Source organism: Amblyomma mixtum, chromosome 2 (assembly GCF_055824585.1).
Source record: "Amblyomma mixtum isolate Tamu chromosome 2, ASM5582458v1, whole genome shotgun sequence".
In the NCBI taxonomy this organism is placed as follows: Eukaryota; Metazoa; Arthropoda; class Arachnida; order Ixodida; family Ixodidae; genus Amblyomma; species Amblyomma mixtum.
In genome coordinates this window covers 264,109,331-264,121,597 of record NC_143013.1, presented here as the reverse complement: position 1 = coordinate 264,121,597, position 12,267 = coordinate 264,109,331, and the positions used below count along the sequence as shown (strand labels likewise).

The 12,267-nt window shown below is 50.2% G+C and overlaps 1 protein-coding gene across 6 annotated transcripts in view; it reads left to right on the top strand.

Moving 5' to 3' along the window:
* Nucleotides 1–12,267, top strand: part of LOC149363853 (cyclin N-terminal domain-containing protein 1-like) — a 437,455-nt gene that overhangs the window by 1,763 nt on the left and 423,425 nt on the right. For all 6 annotated transcript variants that reach the window (XM_089573817.1, XM_089573815.1, XM_089573811.1 and 3 more), the window contains exon 2: nt 5,745–5,848. In XM_089573817.1, the coding sequence (XP_089429943.1) occupies nt 5,745–5,848 (104 nt within the window). The remainder of the gene's footprint in view (nt 1–5,744; nt 5,849–12,267) is intronic.

Genomic DNA, 12,267 nt, shown 5'->3' with positions numbered 1-12,267 from the left:
AAAGGGAACGGCTTCAAGGGTACTTGGCTTGCGTAAAGCTCCTCCATGACGTTTTCTAGGCTTGCGGAGGCCGGCCTCATGCCGTAGTTGGTTCCAGTCTCTCCGCTGAACGTGGCGGTGTTTGCTGGACCACACATATTCTCAAAGCACCGTTGTGTGCGTGCACGCAATTCACCTTAACGTCCAGCACTTAACTGTTATTTATACAGCTGCTGCGTTAGCTGCATGTGCAATCTGTCGCGAGTTTCTGTGAGATACAGAAATTTCGACGTTCCACGCGCCCCGTCATGGGCCAGCCGTTCGCGATGATTCAGCGCGGCCTGCTGCTCATGCGCGCGACAAGTACCGTGCAGCGCTGTTTGTCCGCCAACGCTGCCGGCGTTCCATTGTAGCGTGGTAACCGAAGGCGCCATTAACGCAACGTCACTGCTGCCAGGCGGCGTCTGTGGGCCGCCACTGACAGCGTTCTCGCCTCTGAACGACGGCCGCAAAGAAACAGTTCTAGCGTCGCCAGAAATTCTACGTCACGAACTCTCTTCTTCTGCGGCTGGCGGAGCGATTGCTACTACTCTTATCAGTTATTTCTCTTTGGCACATTTTTTTTTTCTGCCTCGACAGCAAAAATACCTACTGCTGGCGCCAGACGCTTCTCGCGCGTCTGTTGACTTGAGCAGTGTTGCGAATGGCGTATATTCCGACTGACAATTCGGAGCAAGTTTTATTGCTCCACAAAACTGAAGAGTGTGTTTCAATGGGCGATTTAGATTCAGATCCTTAGTTCTGAGTGGAGCGCGACGGAATAGAGAGTTTTGGAATAAAGGGCCCCAAGGAAATATGGCGGCTCCCGGTACTCCGGTACCGGTAACACGGTATACACGGCATGCTAAGGGGGACTAATATCGGTCGCCGGATCCGGCATCGAGGCGGGGTATCTGTTGTTTCAGCTAAAGCCCCTCAATGAAACAAAAGTAGCGAAAAGCTTTGAACTTTCCGATACTCCTCCTCTCCTGGCGCGCCGCAGGAGAATCGAGCCTCCCATTGGCCGAGGCGCCGTAGTCACGTGTTAGCGCGCGCTTTTTGGCTCCGCAGCAGACGCCGGCGCCATTGCCGGGGCTGGGAGTCGCGCTTCGTTCTCTGGGTTCGTTTTAGAGCGCAGCTCTTTGGCATCCGTTCCTGGGTTTCGCGTCGGCGTCGGCGTCGGCCTCGTAACCAGCTCCGCCCCCAATGTCATGCTTTTCAATTGGTCGAAATGCTCGTGACGTCACAGTGCGCGAATTTCAAATGGGGCCAATTGTACTTTGGCTAGTAACCATGCAACCAATCAAAGGGGTCGTATAGTGATGCTGCAACTAAGTTGGACTGAGTTTAGTTAATTGCTTAATTAATCAATTAGCCTAATTAATATAGAGGAGAATGAAGAGGTCAGAAGAAAAGAAAAGAAAGACGCGCGCCGCAGCGACAACAGCGTCCGCGGAAGGAGACGCTGCTGAAAAAAAAAAACAGATAAGTACGAAGCCGCGTTCCCTCCACCACCACGCACTTCCCCACTCAGTAAGACGTTGCTCGTTTCATATACGTTGTGTCGAACAACCTAGACAGTTCCAATAATTGACAGGTTAATGACAGAACACGATGGATAGAAATGCAATAATGTAAATATGAAGTAGCCTAATTAACCTTTCTAGTTAGACCGCATAAATCTATAAAACCGAGAACGAAATTGGTCGAGTTGGGGAATCGAACCAGGGTCTCCGGAGTGCGATACGAGCACGCTAGCCACTCCGTAATGCCAGCTGAATGGTTTGGAATGAACAAAGGCGCGTCTAGCTAATACGGCGTCTTCGTTCACTCCCATCTTCCCCCTTCCCCTTACGGCGAGGTGCAGGTGTCCACCCAGATATGCGAGAGAGATACATTTCCTTTCCTCAAATAATAAATTTACCGTCCAGCAAGGCGTACAGCCGAATTGGCGATGGCGTTCTGTGGACTCCCTGGCAGCGTTGCAAGACGCTGTCGCGTTCCACTCTTACAGGCGAAGCTTAACATGTTAACCACACATCAGTAACACACGCAGACAGCCAATGGACGCGTCATTCGCTGGCAGCACTTGATTCATCATTCACAACCACATTCTTAACGTACGCTCCCTTGCCGCACATGCCAAGGACATACACCACGATCACATTCTGCGCCATTCCTCTGTACTTTGCTTTGCTGAAACCTGGATGGATCCCGAAGAGCCTCTCGAAATCATAGATTTCCTATACTGCTGTGGTGCTCGCAGAGACCACAACACAGCGGCGGGAGTCGCTATCTACTTGCGCACAGGTCTCTCTGCAATACCAGTCGAAATCTTTGGCACGTCACATGAACTTGGCGAACTGTGCGCCGCAAAGTTGCCCAACGGCTTGCTGGTAGTAGCTGCCTACTTCGCCCCTACCGCACTCACGAAAGACGTCGTGCACTTCCTGCAACTCGCATTAACCGTCCATCGATCCACACCGATGTTAGTAGTGGGGGACTTTAATGTTGACATAAAGACAAACAGCAATTTCCTAACACTTATGCGGGAGAACATCCCGTTCCTCTCGCTCGTAACGCGTCCCACGGCTGTGACAACCTCGCGAGGCACTTGTATAGATCTCGTCTTTGAGAATCAAGCATTGGTGTACCAAGTCGAACATATATCAGTCTATTTCTCCGACCACAAAGCTTCCTTCATGACTGTCAAGAACTGTTAGTGGAATCTTTGTTAAAGGAATACGTGTGAAAAATAAAAAAAACTCTGTGATAGCGCATACATGTGTTGCTCGATTTCTTTGCCTCAATCTATCGAAAACGTGAAACAGCTTTTTGCTGCGCTCAAATTTCGCATTAGGAAGTAACGTAATCGTCGGTAATTTTTTCAGTTGTCAGTCGTGTTTTTTTTTTCAGATTATTTGGTGTAAAGCGCCAGCGGCTGCAGTCTTTCTTCGCACTAAATGCCGTTTGGCATGATTTTAAACAGGCTCGTTCGCTAGCGGGTACGAAAGCCGTGCTGAAGTGCAGGTTTAATGTTGCTCGCATTGCGCGACGTGTTGGCTTGATTACAGTCGGGCTCGTTCGCAGGCTTGTTCGCATGTTGTTTGAGCCCCGCCGTTTACGTTGCTCGCTATGCAGGTCTAGGCTTGATGTTGCGCGCATTGCTTGCCGTATTTGTGTTGCTGCAGCTGTACTCCTGGGCTCACGAACTCGATACTAAAGTGGCGGTACTCGCTGTTTAAGCCTACGCTACTCATGCTGCTCGCGGTGCAGGTTTAGCTTTCATGTTGAACGCATCGCTAGACGTATTTGTTTTGTTACAGTTGCACTCCTTCGCTCACGAACTCGACACCAAAGGTGTGATGCTTGCTGTTGAAGCTCCTGCTGCTCATGCTGCTTGCGATTAAGGTCTAGCTTTCATGTTGCACGCAGTGCTGAACGTATTTTTCAAGCAGGGTTCTAAACCGAAATCGGGCGTTACTGTGCCTAGGCACATTAACGCACCTGTCGCTTGAATACTTGATATCTGCATGGATAATACTTGAGAATGCAAGAAAGGACCTCTGTAAAACATAGTTTCAGACATTTTGGGTTTAGGCCGTCGTCGCTGCCGCGAATTCCTGCGTAAATCACGCTGCGTGGAGCTATGTAACGTGGATAGGTGGTCTCAAATGAATCACTAACGCAGGGGCGCGCGCAATGATCCAGACCATTTCCAGAGTTCGACATTGGAAAAGCTCCTCGTGGCCTTTAATGCGGAGTGGTGACGTGTTAACACTTGTGTATTCTTTTTTCAGTTATGAAAGGTCACGCTCTATATTTTTTTTCGTGCCTTGTATCTCCCACGCCACAATCTCAGTGCGGCCGAATCTGAGGCTGAAAATGCAACAAAAATAATGCGGGCGCGCGGTCCGCTGCGCGCCAAAGCGCGAGCGATGAGAAAGCCACTCGTCGAGCGATGGTAGTCACTCTAGTGCCGCGAACCCTCTCGCGCGCGCCACTTCCAACGTGTGCTCCGCAGTCAACGCGATCGAAGAACAAAGAGTTTCTGTAAAGCAGTGCAACGTTGGTCTGGGCAGTTATTACAGTAACTGATTTTTCAATCTCTCATTTCATGATGTCATTTTGACCGAAGCCAAGGCAGAAAACGCAACACAAAGTTCATTTGGGCGCGTGGTCTGCCGGGCGCCAAAAGGCGACGGTTGGGAGCGTCTGCTAGCTGCTCCCGGCCTAGGTGCCGCCACCGTCGGCGCCCGGGAGAAGCCGAGAGAAGGAGCGCCGGCATAGGAGGAGGAGGGAGGAGATGTCGCTACTTTTAGTTTATTTAGGGGCTTTAGTTTCAGCCAGAGTCTTCGCTTCGGCGGATGCGGTTGTTGCGACGCGCGTCTCTTTTGTCTCACTCTTTCCTGTTCTCTTTTAACTCTTCTCTGTCTGCACGTGGCAGCGGTGGTGGCTGGGCTGGAGCCAGTCGGCAGGCCCGTGCACTTTCCTTTTCATCCTTCTCCCAGTCGCATAATTGGAAAAGTGCCTCCTTACTCACACGCAGCCGAATTGTTCAATACGTTTAACATCATCCGCATACAGTGTCTATACCCCTATAGACTGTTCCGCTACTACAAATCAGAAAAAAATCAAACACAATAATTCATTAGCTGAACTAGTCAGGCTCTCAGTGAATGATCCTGTGTATTGTATGCGAAAACCGGAGAGATGGAAAGTTGACGTTTGCCGCACCAATTACGGAAAACAAATGCTGAAGTTTTGCTTGCCATCTCTACTTAACAAATTTTCCGGAGAAGATGGCACAGACGTCACTGACAAATCTTTCAGGGATTTGCGTAATATGTTTTTGCACTACTACATATATCACTATTGTTAGTTTCTTTGTCTATGTTATATGTACTCATTCAGCTGTGTTTCCCAGTGCTCTGCACTTTTCGTTCATCATATCTGTCATGTTTCATAACCTAAAGTTTGTCATTGTTATTCTCATCACGCTTTTGTCCTTTTATATAGTTTTCTGTTAATGAGCAGCTGCGTTTCTGCTGGTGTATTTGTTATTTATGTATCAGATGCGTTCCACAGTATGCCTTGTAGGGGGCATGCACCTCGTCAAGCCCATTTAGGGCTTTTTGTCCGTGCCCCTAAGCATCGTAGGATGTTTAAATAAACTGACTTGATTTGATTTGAACAACAACAACCGGCATCGAGGGCAGGCCTGACCAGTGGCAAGGGAACAAAATGATGATTAAGATGATATGGCCGTCAGCGCTGCGGTTGGGCAGCGCCTGGCCAAAGGACGCCATAGTATATCTAACGCAGGTGAAGGCCTGCGAGCATTTTATCCAAGAATTTCACCGCCAGAGATTCCTCGCACCAGACCGGGAGGAAGCTCGTACCTCTTTGAAAGCGATGGGCACCCGGCGGCACTGTAGGGTGTCGAACCCCGCACCTCCTGCATGCATGCGAGGCGGATGCCAAGGCCACCACCGGGGTTGAAAGAAAAAATAATCGCGTAAAGAATCGTTACAGAATACGGCCGTAGGTCGGTTCGAGCATTCTCTAGATGGTTTCACACGCGGTCGCATGGTGCAGTTGTGGCCTTGGGAGTGCGCGCTGTCATGGGAGAGAGGAAGTGGGACTCTGCTTGGGACATGGGAGGGATAACGGTGTGATCGAAGGTGTTGGATCGAAAGCGGGGCCCTTCCTCCTCTCCGCCGCAGGACTACCTCTCCCCCAGCAGCACCGTGGAGATGCTGTTCGAGATCTGCGCCAAGCTCCAGCTGCCCCTGTGCGTCCAGTTCACGGCCGTCGAGTACCTGGACAGGTGCGTGGTGGCTGAAGGTTCTTCTCTGTCGAGTCACGCTCACTCTAAACAGAAATATGCCCGTATGGGAGTAAAAAGGGAGTTACCTATCCTCTATAGCCACTCTATAGCACACTCCCTTTCTATTCCTTTCGATTTTAGAGTGCAAGGCACTTTCCCAGACAAAAATAACTATACAGAGAAAAGATGTCCCCGCTGCTGTTCGACTTTGAGAGCACATTGTCCATCCGTTAGCACGCGTTTATAGCAGGCGGCGGCTGCGTCGACTTTCCTCTTACACTTGGGTTACTCCCGAACGTTTGCTGCGTTCATCTGGCGAATATATTGAGGCGAAAGCCTTTAATGCCTCATCGTTGTAAGCAGCAGTTGTCGACAGAAATGTCACGCTTTTCAATTGGTCGAAACGCTCCTGACGTCACAGTGCGCGAATTTCAAACGGGGCCAATTGTACGTTGGCTAGTAACCATGCAACCAATTAAAGGGATCGTATAGTGATGCTCCAAGTGGGAATGAGTTTAGTTAATTGCCCAATTAGCCTAATTAACCTTTCTAATCAGTCCAGATAAATAAATAAAACCGACTAGGAAGTTGGTCGAGTCCGGGAATCGAACCCTGGTCTCCGGAGAGGAAGACGAGCATGCTAACCACTCCGCCGTGTCAGCTCGATGGTTTGGAATGAACAAGGCGCGTCTAGTGAATTCGTTCACTCCCATCTTTCGCCCTTCCCGTTACGGCGAGGTTCAGGTGTCCACCGAGATATGCGAGACGGATACATTTCCTTTCCTCAAAAACCAGTTTACCGACGAGCAAGGCATAGCACCGAACGGGCGATGGCGTTCTGTAGACTCCCTGGCAGCGTTGCAAGACGCTGTCGCGTTTCACTTTTAGAGGCGACGCTTAACATCTTAACCACACATCAGTGACGCAAGCAGCAACACCGCGCTTAAGGCTTTCGCCTCACCGCACTTTACTTCAACAAAGTGCCCCCCTGAATTTTAAGGCGAAAGCCTTTAATGCCTCATACTGTCGTTAGCAGACGCGTCGGCAGCCGTGTCGACAGACGCGTCGGCAGGAGTACACGTCGGCAGCCGTGTCGACAGACGCGTCGGCAGGAGTGTCGGCAGACGCGTCGGCAGCCGTGTCGACAGACGCATCGGCAGGAGTGTCGACAGAAGCGTCGGCAGCCGTGTCGACAGACGCGTCGGCAGGAGTGTCGATAGACGCGTCGGCAGCCGTGTCGACAGACGCGTCGGCAGCCGTGTCGACAGATGCGTCGGCAGGAGTGTCGACAGACGCGTCGGGAGGAGTGTCGACAGACGCGTCGGCAGCCGTGTCGACAGACGCGTCGGCAGGAGTGTCGGCAGGAGTGTTGACAGACGCGTCGGCAGATTCGTCCGCCTTTCGGCGTCACTGCTTAAAAGGCTCAAGGTTCCAGCATGAATAAAGGCGCATCTAGTGAATGCATGGGCTTCATAAATAAAATAAAAGGAGTAAAGTCAAGAAAAGGAAAATAAATAAAAATTAGAAAATAAACAAAAATAAAAATAAGATGTGAAATAAAAATAAAAAACAATAAAATTAAGAAAAGGAGCAAGAAAAAAAAAAAAAAACAAAATATGAAAAATAAAAAAGGAAATAAAAACAAACAGTGGCCAGGAAACGCTTTTGCCTTGCAGCACTTTAGAGAGCCAAAGTGCCCCCTGAATTTTTTAATACCTCATCGTTGTCGACAGAAGGCTGTCAGCAGAGGTGTAACGCTTTTGACGGGTATCCACCGAGATATGCGAGACAGTTACTGCGTAAATTCCTTTCCTCAAATACAATTCTCATTTTCTTCATTACGGCCCCTCTTTCTCTGTCACTCCACTTCCTCCCGTCCTGTACGGTGGGGTTCTCCACCGAGATGACAGAGAATTACTGCGCCATTTCCTTTCCTCAAAAAGCGTTGCGTTCAAAGGGCAAGGCATCGCGCCAAATGGGTGGGGGCGTTCCGTGGACTCCCTGGCTGCGCTACAACACGCTGTCGCGTTCCACTCCTAAAGACGAAGTTTAAGCACCATTAATTAGCAGTTAATTAGTAATTAGTACTTGATTATGTGCGACGTCATCCAGTGTTGACATCACCAGTGCCACAGAGGTAGTCAAAGTGGTGCGGAAAACGCTCGGCTCGGCTGCTGACTGCGGCTAATCCGATGGTCGAATGAGGTGCACGCCCCTCGCGACGGGCGCGGAAGGTGGGCTCGGCCTATAGTCTCGTGATCTTGCTTTAACACCGCCGACACCGCTGACGCTCAAACCGACAAATAATAATAAAACAAATTACCAGGAACATTAGCGGCTAAAGTGGTGAAAGGCGAAAGCCTGAGTGCTGCATTCTGCTACGCGATCGTTCACTTTTAGTTGCTGCGTACGTAGCGACCATTGCGTACGCAACGCTCACTACGTTCCGTACGCTGTAAGGGACACCCCCGTCACACTTATAGTTGGCCGTGACGTACTAGTGCACTGCACGGGCTCGGGCCGGCCCGAAAGCCCGGGCTCGGCCCGGCCCGCGGGCCGGGCCGGGCCTGGACAGGATCTGTTTTGCCGGGCCTGGGCCGGGCCAGGGCCTGAAGTTGCGGGCCCGGGCCGGGCTCGGGCTTAAAGCTGCGGACCCGAGCCGGGCATGGGTCCGTACAGAAACGGCTGGTGTCCGACTATTCATCGACTATTGTAGAGTGAAGTACACAACCGCGGCATTGGAGCAGCGACACGGATGAGCTATGAGTTATAGTACGCGCTGAGAAAAAAAACTAAGCTTTCATTGACTTATTTATTTCCGTATTTCCACGCCGCGGTTGCTTAGTGGTCAAATCTCTTGATTACTGAGCCGGGGAAACAGGGTTTGCTCCTGGCCTCGGCGGCCGCATTTCTATTTAGGCGGCAAGCATGACAGCCATATACTTTGTGGTATCATTGCTCGTTGAAGAAACCCAGGTGGTCGAAATGATCCGGAGCCCTCTGCTTCGGTGTCTCTCACAGCCTGACTCCCCTTGGGCCCTTAAGCCCCAAAAACATAGCTTTTATTTTATAGCTATATTTTTCTCATGTAAGAAAATTCACTAACTAAAGCGCGCTTGGTTCTGTTTCTGACCAGCTGACCGGAACGTCTCATAAATGAAATAGCCACAAAAGCTCGCGAGAGTTTGTAAATCTCATCTCATAACCACATCTATCCCTCCTCGCTTCTTCAGCCTGGTTGATATGACAAGTGTTTTGTCCTGTAAGGTATCACGTGGTTCGCGCGTTATCTTCTCCTCCACCAGCAAGAGTAAAATTTAACCGGTCCTAATTGGCCATTGATCGTTCGTCATCCCAAAACATACCTATACACTATTAGAAATGCATTCGGGAAGAACATATTAGTTTAGGACGCTTATAGTCTTCAAGCACACACCGTCAAATACTCAAGCCTTTTAGCTTTCACTTTCTGCTGAAAGGCGACCAGTTCGGCTATGAGTTCCACCTGTGAGATTGCGTTCACTAAAAAAATGTCATCCCACTGTTTGCTTGTCAGCTTTAATGTTTATACTTCGCGGGCGGCAAAATATAACTGATTAAAGTCATGGGGGGAGTGCGAAGTAGTCTATTACGTGCGTATGCAGCCCTTTTTATTTGGCTCTCGGAACTTCCGAGTTTATCTTTGCGCACCTACACGAGATCACTGTCCAAAAGACGGGCCTGGCGAGCACTGCTCTTAATCACTTCCTTCTGGGTTAAAAAGAAGCAACTTTCTGCAAGCCAAACTGTGGTTTCAGAACCTTTCCCGGCCAGTTCCTTATCGATCTAGTAGCAGTCTACTTGCTCAGAGTGAGCAGTACACCTCCAGCGTTACTTTGAACGGGCCGGGCCGGGCCCGGGCTGGGCTTCACTCCGGGATTCACGGGCCGGGCTCGCCAGAGTGATAACTTAGCGGGCCTGGGCCGGGCTTGAAGCCACGGGCCTGGGCCGGGCTCGGGCTTCAGGTCTCGGGCCCGGGCCGGGCTTGGGCCTCAGATTGAGGCCCGTGCAGTGCTCTAGGCCGTACCGCCGCAGAGCAGTCGCGTAGCGCGTTGTGTTGTGTCGCCATCTAGTGACAAACACTGAAAGCGCTGTAGCGCTCAGCTGAACATTGTTCAGTTTCTGACAATATGAATAGTATATTACTGTTTTTAATGGAGGAAAAATGTATAATGTTTAATGAAGTAGGCACATGAGTAAAAAATTATTCGACAGGTGCGGTTGCTATGACGATAAACGTACACAACGTTAGTTAAGCTTAAAAGGTCAAAAATCGCCTAATTATCTGAAAAACAAGGGGCATTTGTCCCTAATATTTTGTGTGGGTGAGAGTAGACCAAATAAAAGCTGACAGCGCAGTTTAGAGCGAGCCATCGCGTTGAAGAAAGGAGCGGCGAAGTGAAATCGGTCCGAAGCGGGTGAGATGGTCGCCGCCATGTTCTCTACGCAGCACGTAGCGTCCCGCGTTGCGTACGCTACGCTATGCTTTACAGCGGGCGGGCGTCCGCAACGCGCGGCTAGATACGTTGCGTTCTGCGCATGCGCATTCGTTACCCGCGGTGTCGTTGCGTGCGCAAGCTCACTGCGTACGTCCAACATAGTCCTTCAAAGCTTTTTTCGAAAAAAGCATTGACGGACTATGGTCCAACTAAAAGTGTCTAATATTGTTCACTTCGCATTCTGCCGCCGCGGTGGCTCAGTGGTTATGGTGCTCGGCTGCTGACCCAAAAGACACGGGTTCGATCCCGGCCGCGGTGGCGGAATTTCTTCGGAGGAGAAATTCTAGAGGCCCGTGAACTGTGCGATGTCAGTGCACGTTAAAGAACCCCAGGTGGTCGAAATTTCCGGAGCCCTTCACTACGGCGTCTCTCATAGCCTTAGTCGCTTTGGGACGTTAAACCCCATAAACCAACCAACCAACTTCGCATTCTGTTGGTGCATTGATTAACTGCCAATTAATGACGCTTAATCTTTGCCTTGAAGAGTGGAACGCGACTGCATGTTGCAGCGCTGTCAGGGGGTCTACGGAACGCCACCACCCGTTCTGCGCGATGTGTTGCGCTTTGAAGGCAAAGCTTTTATGCGAAGCATACTAAAAAAATTAGGAGTCACTTTGGCAACTAAAGTGGTGCAAGGCGAAAGCCTGAGTACAGCATTCTGCCACGAATGTGGTTGTGAATGATGATTCAAGTGCTGCCAGCGAATGACGCGTCCATTAGCTGTCTGCGTGTGTTACTGATGTGTGGTTAACATGTTAAGCTTCGCCTGTAAGAGTGGAACGCGACAGCGTCTTGCAACGCTGCCAGGGAGTCCACAGAACGCGATCGCCAATTCGGCTGTACGCCTTGCTGGACGGTAAATTTATTTTTTGAGGAAAGGAAATGTATCCCTCTCGCATATCTGGGTGGACACCTGCACCTCGCCGTAAGGGAAAGGGGGAAGATGGGAGTGAACGAAGACGCCGTATTAGCTAGACGCGCCTTTGTTCATTCCAAAAACCATTCAGCTGGCATTACGGAGTGGCTAGCGTGCTCGTATCGCACTCCGGAGACACTGGTTCGATTCCCTAACTCGACCAATTTCGTTCTCGGTTTTATTGATTTATGCGGTCTAACTAGAACGGTTAATTAGGCTATTTCATATTTATATTATAGTATTTCTATCCATCGTGTTCTGTCATTCACCTGTCAAATGTTGGAACTGTCTAGGATGTTCGACACAATGTATACGAAACGAGCAACGTCGAAGTGCGTGGTGGTGGAGCGAACGCGGCTTCGTACTTATCTATTTTTTCGGCAGCATTCCTTCCGCGGACGCTGTTGTCGCTGCGACGCGCGTCCTTCTTTTCTTTTCCTCTTTCTTCTGACCTCTTCATTTTCCTCTCTCTTAATTAGGCTAATTGATTAATTAAGCAATTAACTAAACTCAGTCTCACTTACTTGGAGCATCGCTATACGATCCCTTTGATTGGTTGCATGGTTACTAGCCAAAGTACAATTGGCCCCATTTGAAATTCGCGCACTGTGACGTCACGAGCATTTCGACCAATTGAAAAGCGTGACATTTTCTGTCGACAACTCCTGCTTACAACGATGAGGCATTAAAGGCTTCCGCCTTAATAAAATAGCCCAACCGCCCTCGAGCGCGGCGGTGTCGTTACCATTGACCTTTCGTGACCTCCATGTCATACCACGTGATGCGTGACGTCACAGCAGATGAAAAACGGGGGCCCAACTCGCGCCGTCGCGCGAGGCGTCGCTACCAAGGAGGACCACGTGATGCGTGACGTAACGACATAGGAGAAACGGGGCCCCAGCTCGCGCCGTCGCGCGAGGCGTCGCGACCAATGTGTTTCCTGCTTCTGCCGCTAGGTGCGCTGT